Raw genomic sequence first — 24,031 nt, forward strand, 5'->3', positions numbered from 1 at the left:
TGCGATCAATCTGCATAGACGCTACATCATTTCCTGTCTGTGTGCTACTCTCGTTCACCTTCTAAATGTCTGTAAGTCTGGAAAACCTTCTGCCTCCTCTCTAAATACTGTTCCAGTAAGTGCATATCCAGCATTTTTAGATGTCTTTTCCTCTCTTCTCCTCCTGTGAACTGGGTAAACAACGTTTCCTGTTAACACCAGAACAGAAGGGTGAGATATTTGTGCTCAGCTCACCTCTGCAAACACATCACTTCCTGTCCACGGCTGGACAGAGAAAAACCTACGAGGCAGCATGTTCAGAGAGAATTGTTTTAGGAATAAGGCCATGTTCACACTTGACTTCTTTTTTGAAACTGCTAGCGTCTTTTTTACATTATATAATCCTAAGGAGTAAACAGTGTTTTCAAGAAAGTCCTGAAAGTCCCGTCTTTTTCTGCCGCTCAGAGCATCTTTTAAGATTGAAAAAAGTTAAACTTTTCCTTTAAAAAAAAAAAACCTTCGTCAAGCACCTTTTTCATAGCTAACCAATGTCAGAGACCTGTCGTTTCCATAACAACATGCAAGGAACATGATTGGTTGAGAAGGTCCGGAAAAATAAAATGGTGGCCGAAACTCCCGTTAGAGCACAACTTTGTATAAATAAATACATTTTCTCTTTCAATAACTTCTGATTGGACTTCTAGCAAGAAATGAGTATTGTAGTTTTTAAATATGTTATTGGCTATTGTAAAATCTGTTTATTATTCAAAAAGACGTCCATTACACTGCCTTCTCGCGCAAATGCTATCTTTGAACATTGCCGGCTGTCATTTTAAACCACAACGCTGCAAACTAAAAAGTCAACTTTTTTTGTCAACTTTTTGTCAATTGTGAACACAGCCTAACTCTTTATTTTCACACACTTGTAATCGCCATCAGGTAATTGAGGGAAAGTCATTGAGGTGGTTGTACTTGACAGATAAAGATGTATAATGTAATGTCATATCTCCGATCTAGATACATTTAATCTACAAGACAATATATCTCAATTCTCCTTTACAGTAATTCATTTTTCTCTGACTACGTCATTAGCTCGAAATTCCTCGTTTGCATTCTTTATTAGACTTTGTTTTTTGGCCTTCGTAATCTTTTGTGAGTTGGTTATGCAGGCCAACTATGTGAGAACATACAGACGCTTCATATCAATCCCTTTTTCGCATGCTGTGTCAAAATGCGAGTCTGTTGTTTAAATTCTTACAGACCCAGAAGAAACATTTTATTGCCCGGAGATATTGCTCAGGAGAATAGAGTTATGTTTCTTTGTTTCTGATATTTCTCCCACAATTCCGAAGGAGTGAAGACAAAGAAGCAATTTGCTGACCTTGAGTACAGTAAGAGTTTTATAGTTTGACAGTTGAGATTGGTATGAGACCATTTTGAGTTCATATTGAAATGTTAGAGTTTGGTTTCTTGTTTGTGAAGAAATTGTGAAAGTTTATACGACACATATTACTTGTTTTTGTCCTGAACTGACAATTATTACGATTGTGTCTCCTTCCCCCATCCTTCACTCTCTCTTTCTCCTCTGCACACGTTTGGCATCGTCCTGTTGTCCTGTTTTTCTCCCTCCCAAACATTCCTACATTCTTTCTTTTTTCTGTCAACACTGTGTATGTGTTTTGCAGGATGAGAGGTCATCATAGTCGCTGTTTCTGTATTGTAAGGGTATTTGTGTGTTTGTGTGTAGTTGTTTGAGGTGTGTTTGTGTGTCACAGATACAGCACTGGATGTCCTCATTCATAAGCATGAAATAATGGCTTATTAAGAATGCTCTTTGATGTCAGGAGGCGGCACATGGAGCCGTGATCATTCATTCATTCATTCAATCATTAGTGGTTTTTCTGAGGCGAGCGTCACCATGTTCTTTATTCAAAGGGATAGTCATTTGAAGTATTAAACTCAGATGTAATAAACATGAAGTGATCAGATGTGCGAATTGTGCTTGTCAGATATTAATAGAAAGATATGAGTCATATCTTGGGACCGGCATAGAAACTTGCAGGGTGGCTCTTTTATCTCGGTCCAGTAAGCAACCACCCAGATCCCTTTTCTAACTACATTGCAACACCCTGGCTGCAAGTTTCCTCAGAAAATGTCAAAATCTAGTTTTGATTTCACGAGGCTTATTTCTGACATTGACGGCAGTCTGGAATTCATTGAAGTTTTATTGCTTTGGCTTTTGATGTGTGCTGTCATTCACAGGCAGACAGACAAGGAGACAGACGTCTAACTTAGAGCCCATACATATAGATAGGTACCTGTAAATAAATGTCCCTGTCTCATAGCACATCTGCACAGTTATTGCCTTTTTCGATTGATAAGTGTGTTAGTCATGTGTTATTGGATGTGTTTTTATTTACCGTACACTTATATTGTTACTTTAGCTATCCTGTGGCTCAGTGGTTAGAGCATGGTGCTAGCAGCGCCAAGGTCATGGGTTCGATCCCAGGGGATTCCACATAGTCAGAAACAAATGTATAATATAATGCAGTATATAATATAAGTCGCTTTGGATAAAAGTGTCTGCCAAATACATAAATGTAAATGTACTGTGAAATGGCTGATGTATCTAAGGGAAGATGGTCATGCCAAGTTTTCTAACTTTGTCCATGTTTCTTCTGTAGATGCAGTCGTGAAACAAGGTGAAGATTCATAAATGTTAGCAAAACGACTTTCTGTTTTGACACAAACGTTACAAACTTGTTTTGAGTTCTGAGTTCTATGTTAAGGATGGAGACAACCTTAAAGGGATAGTTCACCCAAATATTCTCTACTCCTTTACTCACCCTCATGTAAAAATCATAACCTGTATATATTTTTGTTCTGATAAACACAGAGAAAGATATTTGGAAGAATGTTAGCAATTTTCAGCTGAACAAAGACATTTATGCAGGTTCGAAACTAACTCAGGTAAATGATGACCAATTTTCATTTTTCGGTGAACTATCCCTTTAACCTCTGTAAAATTTGATCTAAAATGGTAATGAACTGTACTTTATTAGAGGGTTTTTACTTGGGATTCATTTCACTGTGTTATAATATCAAACTTTACATCCACTAAATTTCATAAATACGTCTTTTACCTTTAATACTGAAATACATAAATGCAGTTCTTTCTTACTTTTGCTCAAGTAACATTGAGCAAAAATAAGCAGCTTGAGCAAAAGAGTACTATAAAAATGAAGTGGAATTTTAATAAGCTTCAGTATTAAAGGTATCATTTATATTTAAGTGTAGTATGATATATGCATAGTAATGTAGCGAAGTAAAACGATAAGGTAATATATTTTAAAACGTAAAGAGAGAAAAAATACTTCACTTTGTCCATCTCTGGACCCATGTTTTAAAGTTGCAGACAATTGTTACGGGTTGTTCAGTTTAACGATACTGTTTTGTATTGACAATAGTCAGACATTTTTGGCGATAGGGGATTCCTTAAACGATAGTTGGCTGTTTGCCAACTTGTTTGCAAGAGAGCTTGGAATGTATGCGACTCTGGCTTCTCCTCGAGCCAGAAAGAGTTTATAATGTGCGGGACTAGAGTTTTCTGCACATGGAGAGAGCTTTTAATGTGCATGGCCTGGGCTTTCCCTTGGATGAATTGCTTTGCGAGTGCCTTTAAAGGGGGTATTTAATGCTGTTTCGTGCATACTGACTTATTTACAATGTTAAACGTGCTGTCTTCTCATGCTTGACATTATCAACGTCGAAAAACGAGTTGGGTGTTTTACCTTGTTTTTCTGTGCTCGATACACTCCCCCTAAGGTTCGTATAGGTTTTGGAAAGTTTTTTGAACATGAAAACCAGTTACGTAACAACTTTTCTTAGTCCTTTATTGGGCAATCCTCCCAGAAAAGCATGCCCATGTCAAGGTGAAAGGAATAGCCGTCCTACGCGTCAATCGACGAGCGATAGGAAGACCTGCTTACCATCAAGATTGACTGCGCCGTGGGCCTGCAGTTGCAGCATGTTACTCTTGCTTGCGATAGTGAGAGAAGTTGAGGTGTGTTTGTTTGTTCACGGCATTTCAGTAATGGATATTATATAAAAGGATATAACACTGGATTTGCAGATCGTTTGAAACTGATAGATGGCGCGGTCCCAGCGCTAAAAGATACCAGACATGAACCTCATGCGGTAAGTTAACCTAAGTCGTATATCCTGTTTTGTGGCAACCCTCGCGTATGTGCATAATGTAAACAACAGGAATTTATAGTGAATCAACAGTTATGCAGAGATAATGCAATTATGTATTGTGTGCTCGTGTGCTCGTGATTAAGTTCCTCCCCCTTACACCCCCAGGATGTCGTATGTTTTGGGAAATTATCGTACAGCTGTATCTATCTTTTATAAAAACTCTTCGGAGATACCAAGTATGCAATACTACTCTATAGGTACTCAAGATTAATACGAGATTGTCAAAAAACTGCCCGTTCAACCGGATCTATAAAACCAGTTTGTGAGCTGTTTCTGTATTCTGCCACTCAAGTAATAACAGCGCATGCTGTGCACTTTGATTTCAACGATGCGAGCAGAATAAGGGTTAGTTATTCAATTCAATCCCAGAATTCCCAAAGTAAAAGTGTTGGATGCGGCACGCCTGTAAACAGCTTTGTGTGTACAGCGGTTGTTAGTAGATCTCAATGTCAGAACAGATTCTGATTTACACCACTTGTAAAAGTACACAGGTGTCTTTCTGACTCTATCATCTGACTTTAACTGACACTTTTACACTAAACATGCCTCTAAACACCCACAGGACACACAGACATCCAGGGTGTGTCTGAAAGTCAGATGTAATTAGCCAGACGCTTCTTGTTTTCTTTTGTGAATTTGCTAACAATTAAAGTGATAGTTCACCCAAAAATGTTAATTCTTTCATCATCAACTCACCCTCTTGTCATTTCAAACCTTTGAAAATATTTTGAAGAAACCTGTTGTCTTCTATTGTATGGACACAAATCCAATGCAAGTGAATGGGGGTCAGTTAACAAAATTCTTCAAAATATCTTCTTTTGTGTTCTGCAGGAGAAAGAAAGTTATACAGGTTTGAAATGAAAAGAGATTTTTGATGAAAAAGTGACAGATTTTTTTTGGGGGTGAACTTTCATTTTAAATTTCTTTGCTAATAATCCTAAACGTGTTAACATTCAGAATTGAATACTAATTCACTGAATACTGCAGTTTATACTTTTTTTGAAAAACAGAATGTAACACAACACAAATGTTGTATACCACATTGTCGCTTGATCCTTTTATGACAAGTTAGTTTTGTATTGTAGTTTTGTTTTATAGAATATAAACCTTCAGGTTATTTTGTGACACTTGAAATAGGTCAAGTTAAACGCATTGCATCATGGGACGTAGTAGCCAGTGCGGTGTATTCTGCATATTGCAGACTGAATAAAGATGTAGATAGTCTATGTCAGAATACAGATAAGAAATTATATGGAAGTTTTCTCTGGTTGCTACTAAAATCCTCTTTCATGAGAATATTATGTTCAAGAATGCCCAGCATGCATCAGCCGGGTATTTCACTCTTATTTTATGCTCATGATCACTTTGTGAATGAGTTGTAAATAAAACCTCATTCATTTTTTAGGATCAGAAGGGCCACATAGTTCAACAGGTCTTCCTGTCATTCAGCTTGTCTTTGTGGGCCCTCAGGGGACATAGAGATTGACACGACTAAACCAGTAAATAGGACAGGGGCCTCAACCAGTCAGACTAACCCTCCCTCGCTTCAGATTATTTGCTTCTTTAACCTCAGCTGTCCGTAATACATTTGATAGCATAAATTGCTGTCTGATTTCTAAGAGTTTGTTTTGCGTACAGCTGCTTGTTTCCAGAGGTTTGACAGTAAAGACAGGCACAGGCTTGTAGGGACAAATAGGAGATCTTTGTGTTTGTGAATTTAAAACTTTACTTTTGAAAGTGTGAAAACCAATTAAAGAAGAAAAGAAAGCTTGTTGTGCACATGAAAACAGAATATGTGTAGACACTCGGTCACTTCATCATGTCTTTATTTGTATGATTTTTAATTCTCCATCTTAAACAGTGTAAACCAGCCTTCATGCCAATGTCTTGCCATACATGATTTCATTGAGGTATGTTATTTCATTTGCCTTCACTCATGCATGATTTATTTAGAGCTGTGAACACACAGCATATTAGTTTGTGGTTTTTGGAAATGAGCAGTAAATAATCTTCTGAAGACGCACCGCAATACTGTGGAGAATCCCACATACACATGTGTTTTAATACTTTTATTATCTCATTCTTAATCAAACTCGCGTTCTCCTCCCACTCATTCACGAACAGGTTCAGACGAAACTCTCGTACCCTCTCATGTTCTTCTGTATCACCTCACTTCTTTATTCCTTCCCCATGTGACAAGAGCAGCTTATGTTGGTCCAGGCTGGTTTGTGCTGGTTAGTGATGTTTGGTGCTGGTTGCCTATTATATATATATATATATATATACATACATATACAGTATATTATATATATATATATTATTTGTGACCCTGGACCACGTAAGTATAAAAAACAAGGCTAAATAAATAAGCTTTTCAGTGATGTATGGTTTGTTAGGATAGGATAATGGTTGAGATACAACCATTTGAAAATCTGGAATCTGAGGGTCCAAAATATTGAGAAAATGTTCTTTAAAGTTGTCCATCAAGGGCACTGTAGCAGGCCGTTACTAAGAAACAGGTTTGATTTAATGCTTTTTATTGGCTTACTGCTGAAATGCCATTGTGGATAGTAGGTGAACCCGAAAGTAGAAATACTAAGCTTTACACAGATACCACACTAGAGTGGGGAATGAGCGGGCACCAGCGAGCAAAGTGTGTAGACGTGTTTTCAGCCATTTTTGTTAGCGATTTTCATATATTTACGGTAGGAAATTTACAAAATATCTTAATGGAACTTGATCTTTACTTAATATCCTAATGATTTTTGGCATTAAAGAAAAATCTATAATTTTGTCCCGTACAATGTATTGTTGGCTATTGCTTAGGGCTGGGTGATGTATATCGTGATTAACTCTAATTATACATTTCGAAATCGATTTGATGTTTTATGCACAGCTCTTCCGTGAACTACGGCTGTTTGATAAGTAGGAAGTGCTGCTCGATCTAAAGTCACTACGAGATTGAGTCGTTTATAACATGTATTTGAAAAAGTCTTTCATCATTACTATAAATCAAATTTAGTTATCATGAAAATACCTGAAAAGGTTTGAAGAACAGGGATAGAATATGACCATAGGCATTTCCTGGAACTAATTGTTGTTCTTCTGTTTCCATTATTCTGAGTCTCTGCGCAAGAGCACCTCCTGGCTGTATGATGTGGCAGCATTTAACTGTAAGTCATTGAGAAACTGAGCGCATAAGAATCGCACGATATATCACCAAGACTATTGCTACAAATATACCCGTGTTACTTATGACTGGTTTTGTGGTCCAGGGTCACATTTATTCTCTCCTCTGCAACAGATGTTACTGTCTGTTACTGCAGTGACAAAGGCACAAACAGCTTTCAGAGGGTAACCACAGAAATGACGTTGCAGCAAAAACGGAGGATGACAAAATGTCCTTACCATGTTCCACACTGTGTTCTTCATCCTTCTAACTTTTATTTTTTGCATTTGCCAGATGCCAGATGCTTCTAACCAAAACAGATTACATGTGTGTTTTTGGGAAATTGAACCCACGACCTTGGCGTGGCCATTACCATGTTCCAGCAACTGAGCTTCAACTTCATTTGTAATTCATCTTAAAAATATATTTTTTTCATATCTGAATTCGTTATAGAAGGGAGTAGCCTATGGGAAATAAAATTGATAAATCACGTATTAATACCTTTGGGCCCTGTTTCACAGAAAAGGCTTGAGGCTAGTCCCAGACTAAAATGAATGTGGACCTGCCTCACTCAATATAACTTGCCCAGAAATATCTTAAATATGTTGGTGGCATTGTTTTGTCTCAAGATGCACACCAGTAATGTATTCTTCTGAGGCATTTTTATAAATCGACATAAATATCTGAGCCCTGTCTGTGAAACCAGGCCTAAATGTTTCAGTCCTCACTGCTGTCTAACAGAAACTGAGCTTCTGCATCCCAGATTTTTCTATTCACATGAATTTGATAATTCTGCTCTTATTTTAATTCATTTTTGGGGGTTTTGCCTTTATTTACAGTTCAGTAACAGGACAGGAAACGAAGTGGGTAAGAGAGGGGGTGGGATTGGGGAAGGACCCCGGCCCCGGGACTCGAACACGGGTCGCCCGGAGCGCAACTTCGCCCTATGTCGGAGCACTAACCACAAGGCTATCAGCTCCCACAACTCTCTACTCTTTTTAAGTGAGAAAGTTGATACTTAAATGAAAACTAATTGAGATCTATAATAATTCTCCTGAGGTTTGAAAGTGCAACCTCTGAGCAATAAAGGTTTCCTGAGGGGCCGCCACTTATCACCAGCCACCTTCTCAACCTCCTCCTTCACCTCCCTCTACGCTTAGACGTCTCCTCTGATCTTGTGCCAATGCCTCTCTCCTGCCATGAATAACTCCTTGTGACATCACGCTTAAAGATCAACCATCCTGCCTTACCCCATCAACTACATTATAGAGGCGGATTTTGTCTCTTTTCCCTTTTTCAGGGAACGTTCTCTCTTGTAAGCCTCGTGCCGCCGCGGGTTGTGAATGCTGGGAATCCCCCGCTCAGACAACTGATGAGAGCTCTCGTGTGAGTGGGGGAACAATTTAAACAAACATCCTTTACACTCCGTAAACTTCTAAAACAAATGAAAAACCCAGAAGACCACCTACTAGAGGCTCCATTATTTTTGCTCATGACTGGAATTCGAGACTTCAGCGTCTTTAATCGTCACGTTACATTTCCCTGTGATGTTTAGTACTTGCGATGAATTTTATGCTCGCAAATATGAACTCAAAGGAACTTATTGCAAAAGCTGCTTGATCTTTTGGGTTGGATCCTTTTGACTCAAGGCAGTGAGCACGTCTCAAGCAACTTCCCATCAACCCCTTAGAACACGTCAAAATCTAGTTTAAAATAAAGACCCTCTTTTGCTCACCCGGCACGCAAACACAACATCAACATTAAAACAACTAAGGCATTGACGAAACCACATCAGCAGCAGTAAATAAACCATGTTATGACCGACAGCAGTAACCGGAGAGGTGTATTGTGGGAAAAGAGTCAAGGGTCATGCGTAGTGACCGACACATCGGTTGGCTGTTGCAACACAAAGTGTGGAAGTACATTATCAGGGTCATAAAGTCTTTCACAGGCTCAGTTGTGTCACTTTGTTTAAGGGTGTGTGTCTCGTGAAGAGCGCAATATTTGTGTGCCCTATGTTAATCTGTATGCGGTACGGACACGTGCTCCTGTGCATACAGTGCAGACTGCTTATATGACTGGAAGCATGCGATACGGCAGCATTGACCGGGTCACGAGACTTTGGTTTCCACGGCAACAGCATGTACTTGGCAATAGCCATAAAGTTGACATTGATGATGATATTCTTAAGGTGGATTTTGGATGTTTTATAGGTCAGAAATCTGAGTTTTATTTATATGATGTGTTTCTCTTTTTCACAGTGATATATTTGACGCCATGTTTCCGGTCACACACATTGCTGGGGAGACGGTCATCCAACAAGGTGAAAAACTTGATACATGAATGAGTAAAATGAATAAAGACCTACCTTGAAATATTAAAACATACATTGGGACACGTGAAGACATTCCAGATGTATTGAAAATAAATGTTTTGTTAGGTTTATAGTTGATCATTTATGGAGGCAAAATGTCAAAATTATAGCCACGTACGTTTCATTGTTTGAGCAAGAAAATCTCAAAACCTTCCATTGTTTCATACCAGGCTAATGATATTTTGGTTTAGGTTTACCCTTAAACCTAATCCTCCCATAACCCTGAAAATAGACTTTATGGTACAAAAAATAATAGAAAAAAAAGGAACAAAAGTAGCCATGGTTTACCAATATCATTACACGGTTTTGCTGATACCAACTGAGCAAACACAATTGCAACGCCAGTTAGTGCAAGAAGTTTTGCAAAAAGTAAAGGTAGGCGATGAGTGTTGTTCTTTAAACAGTAAGCGCGAAATGTACACTTTTACTGTTGTGTAGTCTATGGTAGGGTTGTCTCGGTACCATAAACATATCTTGCGATAATATACCTTATGAAATATCAAAATGTCAAGTAGTATTGCGATGCTGTGTCATGTTCACAATTAAAATCTACAAAAATTACCAAAATTCCTTAATACACAGATTTTAGCGAAACATGTTGTATTAGTGAACTGTATTATACTGCACACTACAATATTTGTAGTACTGTGGTAAGATTTAAAAACACTAGTGTCTAGTACATTTAGCAATGTTTACTATTGCAGCTACAAAATATTTGTTTTACATTGGAGCTAATTCAATCAATGTGCGACAAATTGTGTTTACAGCAATGCTCATAAAGAAAAATTTAAGGCTTACTTTAAATGCGATTAAAACCCCCAGAAGGTGGAGGCAATTTGTTTTTGTCAGTGAAACATTCGTTCAAAACCGCTGATTCATTCAAGAATGAAGCAGGTGTCTTGATGAATAACCTGACTGAATCATCTCATCTAAATCGTTCAAAACATGGATTCATTTAAGAGAGAAACACTGCAAAAAGACAAATGAAAGTGTGGAAGTTAATGTGCATATGCACCATTAGTTACGGCTCTACGATACAACCGTTTAAAAAATAGAGCGGCATCACAGAGATTTTGAAGCTTTACCATCGCGATGCTACTGTAGTCTTAAAGAAATAACAAAACCAAGCAAAAATGTTAGAAGTCTGCTGAACATTATTACTGTTTTGTTTACAGTGTTCACATTAACAAGTGTTTAACTCTTCTTTCTTGCTCCATGTATAGTTTTCAGAATTCTTTTTTATTAGTGAGATTTTCCTCAGTAAAGTTCCCTTTATTTCACTCGGTGGTCTTTTCAAAGGTGTACAAATACATTTGAGTCGAAAATGTTCAGATTTATACCTCCACCAAAAAGCCAATTACTTCATATGTTGTCTTTACATTATTACACATGTTATTGTTTTCTCACAGCTTGAATGTATCTTTACACAAAAAAAACATATAGATGAATATGTATTTTGGGAAAAGAGTCCTCACAAAAGATTCCTCATATTTGGGGGTCCCTCACATCGTAAAGTTTAAAAAACCCCTGGTCTATAGAAAGCGGTTAACATGCACGCCATATATGTTCTCTGTGCAATGCAGTTCGAGGCATTTATCTAACACGGGCAGATTGCCCATAAAAGTAAGACCAGGAATGCACAAAGCGTGTGCGCGAACGCGTAGGTGCGCGTTTCTGTTCTCGTCAAATATTTGACTGCACTCTGTGACTCAAGGATCGTTTGGGCAAAAAACTGAAACTTCAGAGCAGAGGTGATAAAAGACAGGAAGACAGGAACAATACGAAGAAAAATGAGCTGAATGGCTTGAAAGAGAGAGACACGGCGAGTGAGAGAGGGCACTAGCGGCCAGTGAGTGTGTTAAGATAAATTGCGTGTGTGATTTACGAGCGCTCTGTGCATTGGGCGTTAATTAGCCTCGTGAACCCGCGTGAACTCGCTAAAGCACGGATCACAGACTCTTTTAACTCTTAAGCACACACACAAACACACACACTTGCTACCAGAATCCCAAACACCAACGTCGACATCAAAGACCCCTCTAAACCTAGTGAAACGCTCGATGCAGAAGCCTTTGACTTGGAAATCAGAGCTCGTGGATTTTGGCACGCCCAACCTTCCATTAAACTCTCAAATGGGCTGGAGAAGATGAAGTCTGGGAATCATTTAGATGACATCGCTCCGGGAGGTGCTGAGAGATTTTAAAGTGGTGCGCCATCTTTCATTTATGTGTGTGTTCTTGGAAAATAGAAAAGAGATTGAATCTGGGAAAGAGAAAAATCTTCTGTTCCTATGAAATAAAATAGGTGTTTTTGTAAATTATTGTATGTTATTGGGTTGTGGTGAACTAGTTATTGACAAAGCAGAATAATCAGATTAAATTTGTTCTTTTCAACACTTTGTTTTGTTTTTAGATATTTTTGTTTTGTTTAGGTCGATTAAGTGGTATTGTATTAGATTATATTACATTGTGTTGGCTGGACAGAGATTAAATTAAACCAGGATTTGGTTTTAGGTAAAAAAGAACATTTAAGTCGTTTTTACAAACATGCCTCACAAAAAACAAATGTGTGTGATTTGTCAATGCAAACTGTTTTTAGTTTGGACAGCTTTATCATTTTTTCAGTTTAGGACAAGTCTTAAGCCCTGTACGAGAAACCACCTAATCGACTTTCTAATTAAGTTTTGAAATCACATTTTTTTTATAGGAAAACCATGTTGATCACTTGTGGTGATTGACAACAATGTATTCCATTAAATGATCCTTTACACATTTTAAGGAAAACAAACCAAAGAGATAAAAGGGTTTTTATAAGGTTTTGGTGCTGAAGTTGATTGATGGAGTAAACTCATTATTGTCTCTCTCTCTTTCTCTCTATCAGGTGATGAAGGAGATAACTTCTATGTTATTGACCAAGGAGAAGTTGATGTGAGTTCAGTGTTTTGTATTTGTTAATCTGTATCTTCATACATATGTGTTAGAGTTGTTGTGTACAATGTAGCTGATCTGAATGAATGAAACGTCCTTTATTATGGCTTGAGCTTTTAGATTCATTCGCATTGCCTGCGCTGATGTTTAGCAAGTATTATGGGGTGTACCTCATGAGACCTGCCAAGGTTCTATTTCACCTCAAAAGCAAAATAATTTTAAATGGTGACCATATCTCTGTGACAACCCATCCGCTTGTTATGTTGTGACGTAAGGAATACTGTTTCCGAGTCCAAGCCCCCACTCATTTCAATGGAGGATATTATTTAAACAGACGTTTATGAGCACTGTTTATTCATATCACACATTTAAGCAAAACATTTGAGATCGGGGGTTTTCAGCAATTTTACATCACGCCATGAGTTTCCTATGGCATCTGACAGAGTGATTGGACCCCGGAAATGACCTTTCATACACCATGTATGATTATATTATAATTATTATTATTTTTTGTGATAAAATCAATATTGTAAATTATTGATGCATACATTCAAAACAGGCCTTATTGTTCTATGAAAAATGATCTATATAATAATAAATTTCAACAATTCCCATTATTGGTTTGAGTGAAATATAAACTGGACGTGCTTGTTTTTGTGAGAGTTACCGATATATTTTTCAGCCGGATATGAAAACTGTGGGAATTTTTGAGATGTCTAGACATTTATCGAGTGAATGAAGTGTTTATGTAGGTGTTTATATAAGTAATGCAGGTATACTGTATATGATCCGAGTCTTATCCACCTCGGCCTGTCTTAACAGTAGAAATCATCAGAAACACTAACTGTTTATATTGTTCTACTTCCCCAAAGATGACATAGATAGAGTTCATGTGAATGATATCGCAGAACCGGTTTTATTTTAAACAGAAGAGTTAAAATAGGATCGTCGCTGTCATTCCAAAACCTCAGATGTCCAAATTTGTTGTTTATCCGGAAAGGGAACAAACACTTTACTTTTTAAATGATACAATATTGAGTTGTCTAAAGCACTTTTTTATTCTTCCTTTTGAAACTCGAAGGATTACCAATTCTAATGATTTATGGCAAAACATTTAAAAAATCATAAAATATGGTTTTCGAAGGATGTCAATGTCCATGTATATTTTCCTCATTGTCCCACAGTTACTTCTCTCTCTAGGAAAGTGGGCCTATGATTATAAGTTCACTGATGTAAGCCGAGGATTCTTGTACCAAAATTGCCATGTTTCTCTTGTGCTCTCCATGAGCGTTGAGGTTGTGTTGAGTCAGCGTTGAGTAAGTGCCACATCAGATTGCTGTGTATTGAGGCCAGCACGCTGAGACCAGCAGAACACCTGAGAACACGGTCCGTCTCGCACGGCTAATCATACGCCACGCTAGTGCTGTCAGACAGATGCAAAATACACATTCACCGACATTCAGCCGGTTTGTTGGACGGAATGTCAAGATATTTCTTGAGTGTGCTAGTAATGTCTCTTATCAGCAGGAAGGATAAATCACACCCAACGGCGCATGTTTACGTTTGGAATTCATTAGCGTCTACGCTTATCTGGAAAACATCCATAGTTCAATAACGTTTTTTGAGATCTGTATTGTGTAAACCTATGAAATTGGGAACTCTAGCACACAAGGTATATTGAAACAAAAGGCCTGATCACCTCACCTGCTGGTACCTTCGGTCCTCTGGCAGCCTCTGGGTTTTTTCTCTCCGTTCCACTGATGAGGCCGTGACCTGAACCTGTTCCAGTGGCCGGTCTGCAAAGATACCCGAGGAATGTGCCTCATAAGGCTGGCGGAGCGCCTGGCCCGGGCAGGACAGAGGATGAGTGTTTATTTCTATCCCTCGCGTTAGCGTTTTTTAATCTTCCTTTATAAAATCAACAAGTGGATTGTGTGTCAACAGGCGTAACCGAACCAGTCCCAGTGCAAAAGGAGAAAAGGCTCTTTGTTTGTGTTTGGATATGAGTGAGTGCGAGATGTTCTGGGTCTTCAGTAGCTTCTGATGGTCAAGCCAGAGCATCTCAAGGTGGACGTGTTATCTAATTCCTCTTAAGACACTTTAGAAGATCTGAGCAGGTTGGGAAGATAGAAGCACAGAGCGGTGTGTTATCAGAGCACCTGTTTCATTGTGAATGCCCTTGACTGTCCGTTATATGAAACAAGAGATCCAACAATCCTTTAAGATAGCAGAATGTCAAAATCGTCAATGTACAATTCAAATCAGAAGGGATCAAATGTATTTTTCTCTCTTTCTCCGCAGGTGTATGTTAATGGAGAATGGGTGACCAGTATCGGAGAGGGAGGCAGTTTCGGAGAGTTGGCTCTGATCTACGGGACTCCCCGAGCTGCTACCGTTAAAGCAAAGACTGACCTGAAGCTGTGGGGTATAGACAGAGACAGCTATCGACGCATCCTCATGGTATAAACACATAACACTCTATAGTCTACGCTGTCATGTACAGTACACACGCTTCACTAATGTGTCTGTAAACTGTGTGTCGAGGATGTGTGGCGAGGTGCATATTTGCGAATGTCGAAACATTTGAAGTGCCATGTGCCTTGCGACACTGGGTTGGGTTTGGAGTGTTGGAATTATGATGTGCAGATAACGAACATGTTACGCAGCTCTACACAATTCAATTTTGCGCTGAGCTTTTTTAATGCGGTTTATCTTTTATGCTCATCGATTGGATTTAAAGTGCATTTTTAGTATCAAATGCTACAGATGTTGCAGGCAGCTTATTAATGTTCTCATTGGAATCTGATTGAAGCGACGAGAGCACTGCACATTCCTTATGATGTCAAGCATTCTGTTACAATCGATATGTGCACATTTCATGATGTCATCGTATGCTTTCTTGTATATAAATAATATGATTAAATTAAAATGTTGAGATTATGAGATATTCTATACAGTCACTGTCGGACTGACTCCTTGTATCTACATTAGTATTGGTCTCCCTTAGATGTTTCCTCGTTTTGTGTGAGGTGCCAGTTCTGGCAATACAAGTTTTCAGTTCGACAGCGACGATATCTTAAGGATAAGGACAAGCTTATTAATCGTGTCGATGTTTATTCACCTTCATGAATCAGGAAATTTGTGATATATGGCATGTTGAATAGTGGTTAGCCGAGTTTCCTCCCAAACATGATGTGAATCTTTCCAAACTTCGCAATATCTGGAGGAAAAACTAATGCGTAATTGGTCCGCTTCCATCAAGTTACCCGAGCGGATCAGGGTGGTATTGATAGTAACCAACAATAAATAAAAAGATCTGAAAACCAGAAAGACACAATCAACGGTAACAGCCACTTCATCTCGTGCCTTCATTACGTCAGAATTTATTCAGCAAATCTCCCATTATATGCATGAACAGTTTTTGCTAAAAAGAACCAAAACCTACAACCCCTTGTGAATTAGCGAAAATTTATTGAAATAAATTAGTTTTATTTTGAAATTTGGCCTTTAAAACCCGGCTATTGACATTAAGTCCTTCATTCAGTTAAAGTCCCCGTGAACCGGAAGTTGCCATCGTTTTTACTTCCATATTCTGGCGCATCTCCGAGTGAAAAGGAATTTTTAAATGAGAAATTAAGTGGGAGTAGCTTGCGTTTTTCACAGCAAATTGATTGGAAGTACGGTATAAAAACCACTGTATTTTGAAATGGAACTTGCAGCAGACCGACAGATGAAGGGGAGGAGTTAACGAATGCTCCGCCCAAGCCATCTAACTTATGTCATTTGAGATGGATGGTCATTTCCGGGTGGAAGTGCATTTTCAGATTTTAACTGAATATTATGAGGGTACATGTATTTTAAAATTGACCCGCATTAATACGCTTTTTCCTACAAACGCTGGAATATTTTATGAAAAAATAAGAATTGTAATTTTAAGTTTCACTTGGACTTTAAATTTAATTTTGTGAAACAAAAAACAAAAAAGTTTTACAAATAGGTTCAGAAGCTCTTCATAATACATAACATTAATATTTATTTTATGGTATTTAAGTCATGTAGGTGAGTAAATGAGGGCAGGACTCTCTGTTGCTTCATTTGGATGTCTTGGCATTCCAGGTTGTAACTCTTGACCAGTTCTCCAGCTAACTAAACTTTCCGCCCTTTGGTATTCTTTAACTAAATACTTACTGTCTCGCTCAGAAGCTTAATCTGAATGGAGTACGGCGTCTGCAGCAGTACTAGCAGTTTTAGTGTTTGTAGAGTGTGTGTGTTGTGGGAATGAGTAAATGAATATTTCTAATGCCCCACAAGACTCCGTGGAAACTGTTCTTCACACAGGAGTTGAATTTAGATTTCTGTGAGACTGTCTCTTTCTTTTCTGTTAATGCTGTCTTCTGACAGACAGTTCACTGGGATGGGAGACATGTTGTCATAATTCAGCTTTTCTGAGCGGCTCTTAATTAAACTAATGAAAGATGTGTGTGTGAGGGGGGGTGTGTGTGGTGTGTGTGTGTGTGTGTGTGTGTGTGTGCGTCTGTGCGTGTCTGTGAGTGTGTTTGGCTGCAGTCAATTAAGGATGTCAGAGATTCATAGGGATGTTTATTAAACGTGTTGTGTTCTGTGTAAAAGTGAGCTGTGTACAGTATGTTTCATTGTCTCTGTGTCTGAAAAAACCTGCATGTGTTTGAAAAAGACACAACCATCTTGGTTTATAATAAATAAAGAATTCTAATCTATAAAGAAATCCATACCTATAAAACATGTACACATAAATATTAAATTCAGAAAAACGATAATCCTTCTAAATGGTTTCTTAGTTTTTTATGCGGCTGTATTAATTAGACAAGTAATATGTGACCCTGGGCGACAAAACCAGTTTTAAGGGTCAATATTTCGAAATTTTGATTTTTACAGCATCTGAAAGCTGAGAAAATAAGCTGTCTATTGATGTATGGTTTGTTATGAAAGGACACTTTCTGGCGGAAAAACAACTGTTTACAAAGCTAGTATCCGAGGGTGCACAAAAAGCAAAATATTTAGAAAATCGCCTTTGAAGTTGTTAATCTGAGGCAATTTAGCAGCCCATCCATTCACAGAAAGAAAGTTTTATACATTTCCATTTATAAAATATCTTCATAGAACATGATATTTACTTAATATCCTAATTATTTGAGGCAAAAAGCCCCCTCACAATGTATTATTGGTGTTTACTAAAAATGTTCCCGTGTTACTTAAGGCTGGTTCTGCTGTCCAGGTTCACGTATGTGTTTTCCATTTTTTTTTTCAGGTAAAATTATATATTTTTTCCATTCTGTGAACTACTAACAATATTTTTCCCAAATTTCACATAGAAATATTGTTTCTATTTGCAGAAAATGAAAACTGGAGAAACAGGTCAAAATAACAGAAAAGATGCTCTGTATTTTTCAGACCTCAAATACTGTAAAGAAAACAAGTTCATATTAAGTTTTAAGCAATACAACATTAATAAACATGCATTTAGATTTTTTTTGCTATATCCTGGATTTGCATCACAGTTTTCATGTGTCTTGTCTTGCTGTCCGTCTCTCACATTGCTGTTGGATGACTTTGTCACTCCTGAGCTTTGATTTTGTTCAAATTCAACAAACACTGGACTGACCAAAATACATCTAGAAATAATGATTACATGAAAAATTGATTTAGTCTCTATATACAGTATATATACTTGCAAACAAAATGCTGTATTTGGTTAGTTTTTTAAAAAAATTAACTAACCCTTATTTAAACACATATTAATAAATAGTAAATTCAGAAAAACTGTAAGCAATATTCTTTACAGTTGTAAAGGTTTTTTGTCCATCGTTATATATGCACCAGAACTGTTGAGAATATGATCTCAAGTTTCTTTACCAGAAGTGCATAAGTTCACATGTTACAGGCATCGTCTTTCTTTCTTGGGTCTAGTAAAGAAATCTCCACAGACACTTACTCAAGCTTCATAGAGTCTGTCTTTACAGAAATTATATTCTGTTTATTTGGGAAATGTGGCTGAACTAATCCATTAAGCCTGACCAACACTTGCCGGAACGCTGTAGATCATGATGTCATACCTCACTTAAGGGCAGCTTAGATGTTCCGATGTTTTTGTATCTTCTTCTTAAACACCAGGGGTAGAGGGGTCACTGACCTCGTAAGAGAGAAGGTCTTCGCCGCCAGTCAATGTCCGAAAACGTACGGATACAATCTGTTGTCTTAGATTCCCATGTTTAAAGTTTTCCAGTTCTGAGATTGGAGGAAGTTTAAATAGATCTGTTAGCTTCGTCTTGGATGTTTCCTCCAAAATTCATATGTCATGAGCAACATCTTAGCAACCACCAAAAACACCCTAGAAACCACTTTACGCAGCTGAGACTTGATTGAAGATGAAAACTATCTGAAACATGTTCTTTATGTCTCCTAACTGTTCTTCAATGTTTTTTAGGGAAGCACATTGAGGAAGAGGAAGATGTACGAAGAGTTTCTGAGTAAAGTCTCCATACTTGGTAAGTCATGTATGTTTTTCAAATAATTCATTGTGCAAAAATGCATTCTACAGTTAGGTGGACCACCTTTTACCCAACCTAACCCTTGAACTTACGATGGAGAAGAGCCCTTATTTCTAATAGCACGGCTCTTGATTGACAGACATGGCTGCGGTACGCAGTGCCAATTCAACCCTGGCTTACATTCCAAAAGTTTTGTTTGGTGAGAGAGACAAAGAGGAGCGAGAGAGGAACATTAAGATGGTCAGTTCGGCAGTGACCCCTCGTCCTTCAGCACCCGGAGGTCACTCGTCGCTCTAAATGGGGTTATTAAATGCCTGAACAAACACACTCCTCCTCTCGGTTTCCTCTGTTTTTCTTTTTCTCTGTATTCTCTGTTTCACAGCCCTGTCACGGCCTGTCTTCAAACGCCCACCTCTCTCGCTCCTCAAACATCTTTTCTTTGCTCGTCTTCTCGCGTTTGGAGGGGGCATGTTTTCGTTTGCCTTAGATTTTACGATTGCTGTGAAATCGGTTGGAATTCTTTTGCGTTGTTTCGGGAGACTCGTATTTTTACCGAATGAACCAGATATGTTGCCAAATTATACGTTTGGAAAAATATAGAAGAGGAAGATGCTAAAATCAACATACGTCTATTTTGAAAATCAACACACGTTAACATAAGTTATCTTACTATTTTCATAATAATCTTAATATTTTAATTATATTCCCAATATTTAATAATGGTCTAAACAGTTTAATAATATGCACATAGGATTACGACCAACAACGTTAGTCTAATTATTCAAACACTTCGTCATACGTCGACAACCAAAATGAAGAAGCACTTCAGGCTATCTGTGTCAAGGTACATCAATTAGCGGAAGGACGTCATCGTCCCGTGTGCATACACCCCTTTTTGTTTTTTGAACAAATAAAACTTTATAAACAAAAAATTGTGTGCTAGTTAGCAGATACCAGACACATGCTTCATTTCTTTATAATGCTTTTATCAAAATAAGAGTGCTTAGTGTCCTCTTAAAACCTCCGAACAAATACAGATACTTTCATATTAACTGACACTGTTATATTGTTACATTACAATATATCCCGACAGAGGAATGTGTTAACATAGACACATGTTGATTTTTTTTCTGGCTGGCGGGCTCATGTTACGACTGAAGCAGGTGGATGTCTGCCCGTGCGTGAGGATGTCTTAGCCAGCCTGATAAAGTGACCATTAGTCTGGAGCATGCAGACAGGCCGGCCCCAAGACACACACACACACAGAAGCCACACACACACCAACTATTGAAATGTTAACATTGTAATAACATCTGATCATCGACTACTGTATTGTTCCGTCGTGCATTGTAATGTGATGAGATGATGGGAAATGCTTAACAACAGTCTGTGGGATGAAGGGAAATGAAGATAGACAGACGGAATAAACAGTGGAGTCCCCGTAGAGGCCGTCATTATTATTTACAGCTGGAGAGAATGAAGCGGCCGGCGCAGGGTTCTAGCACGGTCGTGTTTGTGGGTGGTACGCCCGGTGATGGATGCTGGAAGGTGGGAATGGCCTCAGGAATGTGCCGGGTTTTGAATGATGGCTTTGCCGGTTTATTTCTCACGGCTTCAGAATAAGTGGTGGTGTTAATCTTGAGGATTTTCTTTTCACTGATATTGTTTGTACAGATTGCTTCCTTGTTGAACTCTACAGTTCCTGCTTTCTGGCATGACAGTATTTTTGTGGTGTCATCGATTTCAGATTCGAATGCCAAGAGTTTTGGTGTCTTGTCTTCTTTAACATTCATCTTTTGTCTCCCGTAGAATCTCTTGATAAATGGGAGAGGTTGACGGTGGCTGATGCACTGGAGCCTGTGCAATCTGACGATGGAGACAAGGTCGTCGTTCAGGGAGATCCTGGAGATGACTTCTTCATTATAACAGAGGTGTGTACAGGAAATCTTTGTTAACCAAAACAACTCTCTATCTGTCTTTTGAGGGCTGAAAAGAGGAGAACGACTCTCTTTGGTTCCCCACGACGTTCCTCAGAGTTGGACAAAGTTTCACAGTTTGTGTTTACTCACAAGGGGTATGGGCCTGATACCTTTTAAGGCCGCATACACACAGTGTTCGGTTGAATTTCTTGCTGGTGTCAACTAAAACAAAACCTCACAGTGCTGATTCAGCATTCTTCTCTGTGTCCGCCAGATCTGTGAATCATCATTTAATTAACTTCACATGTATAAATTAAGAAGAATCTTACTCTCTTTCTGTGTCTTCTCAAATGATCACATCTCTCTTTCTCTCCGGCTCTCCTTCTTTCATTGTTTGTCACTTTCTTCTCTGTCTTGGAGTGCTCTACCCCTTCATTTGGCTGCCCTTGTTTCACCACCAGTGCTCCCGTGATGCTCTCCATCCACATGCCTCTTGGTTGCGTAAAGGTGTAGTTCACCCAAAAACTCTACTTTGCCGTTTATTTACGCACCCCCAGGTCATCCAAGAAAAAGGTGACTTTTTTTCTTGAGCAGAACCATAAAGAAGATTGTTTGGTAAATCCACAGCCCTCTTTGCTTTCATATAATGGGAGTCTATGGGGTCCACCTGTCTAAGAGTTCCTAAAGCATATAATTCCTAAAAAGCAACCGTCGCTCAACACTCCCTTCCTGCAGGTGGCGCTAAACGCACCGGACGCTGGCATGCCATCCGCCACCAAATACTACAAGAAGAAGATTGAGATCGGGACGTGTGCAGAGGCTGCACAGTATGATTTATATTATAAAAATGACGTTCAGTTTTATGAAAATATCGAACGATTTGCTTCACAAGACGTCAACATGTAGTCAGGAGGCGCTCTTTTAGAATTCTGTCCTTTAAGAACTCTTAGACAGGTGGACAACATAGACTCCCATTATATGAAAGCAAGAGGGCTGTGAATTTACCAAACAATCTTCTTTATGGTTCTACTTAAGAGAAAATGTCACCTACATCTCGGATGGCCTGGGGGTGAGTAAATATACAGCAGATTGGAGTTTTTGGGTGAACTATCCCTTTAATGGGGATGTTTGCATACTAATATCACTCATACTTGGGTTTAGAATCTACAACCATCCCCCGTCCATCACTTTTAAACTTTAGCATGTAACTCATCCTGCCCTGTCACAAAGTGATGCATGGTGACTTGTTCCAGACTCTCAGCGACTTGTTAGTGACCTGTTGTTAGCAAAGAAAAAAAATCATTAATAGTAAGGTTACTCTTAAAAAAATAGGAAATCTTATACTACTTCATGAGAACCGTTCGACAAATTTACTACAGCTTTGAGAGGAAAGACACTTGGGTTACCTCAAAAGTATGCGCGTTTGGAAAAGGCATTTTAATGAATTCTTCCTTTGGGGAAAATTATAAATCTAGGATTAATGACCCATGAAAAGTAAACTTGAGAAGCACACATCAGTAGCTGGAAGGTCAGATGGTCATTGGACAGCATTGGAAAAAAGGCGGTGTTGAAACTGTGCGATGGTAACAGACAGTTCAGGAAACCTGCTGATGTGTGACCAGGTTTGTGCGTGTTTTTCAACTTCAACACATTTGTACAGAAAGATGTTGTCATAAAATCCATAGAATTCTCTTTTTTAAATATTTTCTATTCTGTTCTGTTCTATTCCATTGTTTGTTTTATTCCGTTCTATAATTTTCTATTTAGTTCAATTTTGTTGTTTCCGTTCTGTTCCTTTTTCTTCTATTTTCTATGTGATCAAATTTGTTCAGATCTATTCTGTTCTCCTGATTACGTTTTCTTCTGAATTCGGTTTTATTCAGTTTTTTTATTCTGTTGTTTTCTTTATGTTGTTCTATTATTTTAAAGTTCTATTGAATAGATGCATTATTACCTCAAAACCTCTGCTGTAGTATTTTTATGAATTTTATCAGTTATATTTTCCCTTTCGTCTTATTTGGTTTGTCTGTCCTATTCATCTCAGCCTAGTTTGCATTTTTAACTTCTGTTTCTGCGGGTCGAGCGGGAGCAGGTCAGAGAGACAGATAAAAATAAATAAGGAAGGCTTGTGCATGAGATATCGTCCTGTCTCGCTGCTCGTTTGTCTCTCTCTCTTCCTCTCTCTGCCTGATTCCCAGAACGGAGTGCCGGCGGTTCAGAGATGGAATGTGCGCTTCAGACTTTCACACAGGGTCAGGTCCAGACTCCAGACCCGGGCGAGGGAACCAGAGTATAGACACTATGACACACAGGCTTGAGAAGAAAGATGGTTTGCTTCAGGGAAGCTGAGTGTGTCTGCGTGTAGCTGTCCCACTCAGATCCCATAGTATGATTATTTTGACAGATCTGTGTTTTCACAGCGTATAATATTCAGTTATCTTACTGTAACTTGGCCTTAATGTGATGCTCATGGGCTTGTATGTTACGAGGACACCTGCTTCAGGACCAGTGAGAGATCTGTACCAACTCCAACGAGGGCCACTATCCTGCAGTGTTTAGCTCCAACCCAAATCAAACACACCTGAACAAGCTAATCAAATTCTTCAGGAGTGCTTGAAAGCGAGGATGTTTAAGGTTTGACGTAAACTCAGCAGGATATTAGCCCTCCAGAACCGGAGTCAAATATCTCTGCTCAACAGCATGTCGAACAAATCAAATAGTTTACATTCGAGTGTTTGCGTTTCCTCCCCCCAGCGGTTTTTATTGAATCTATGTTAAACAGGCTTTCCCACAGAGGCTGAAACAATTTACCGCCCATCGCGAGACTTTCAATTTGCTACTAATGTAAAACCAACAGCCTCGGGGCATCCCCATGATGT

General features: G+C 38.6%; 1 protein-coding gene across 3 annotated transcripts in view; it reads left to right on the top strand.

Annotated features, from left to right (window-relative positions):
• Window positions 1–24,031, top strand: part of prkar1b (protein kinase, cAMP-dependent, regulatory, type I, beta) — a 43,529-nt gene that overhangs the window by 13,498 nt on the left and 6,000 nt on the right. For all 3 annotated transcript variants that reach the window (XM_056752808.1, XM_056752809.1, XM_056752810.1), the window contains 5 exons: window positions 9,667–9,728; window positions 12,660–12,706; window positions 15,008–15,166; window positions 19,170–19,230; window positions 21,043–21,164. In XM_056752808.1, coding sequence (XP_056608786.1) covers window positions 9,667–9,728; window positions 12,660–12,706; window positions 15,008–15,166; window positions 19,170–19,230; window positions 21,043–21,164 — 451 coding nt within the window. The remainder of the gene's footprint in view (window positions 1–9,666; window positions 9,729–12,659; window positions 12,707–15,007; window positions 15,167–19,169; window positions 19,231–21,042; window positions 21,165–24,031) is intronic.

The sequence above is a fragment of the Triplophysa dalaica genome, chromosome 7, assembly GCF_015846415.1.
Source record: "Triplophysa dalaica isolate WHDGS20190420 chromosome 7, ASM1584641v1, whole genome shotgun sequence".
NCBI classification, from domain to species: domain Eukaryota; kingdom Metazoa; phylum Chordata; class Actinopteri; order Cypriniformes; family Nemacheilidae; genus Triplophysa; species Triplophysa dalaica.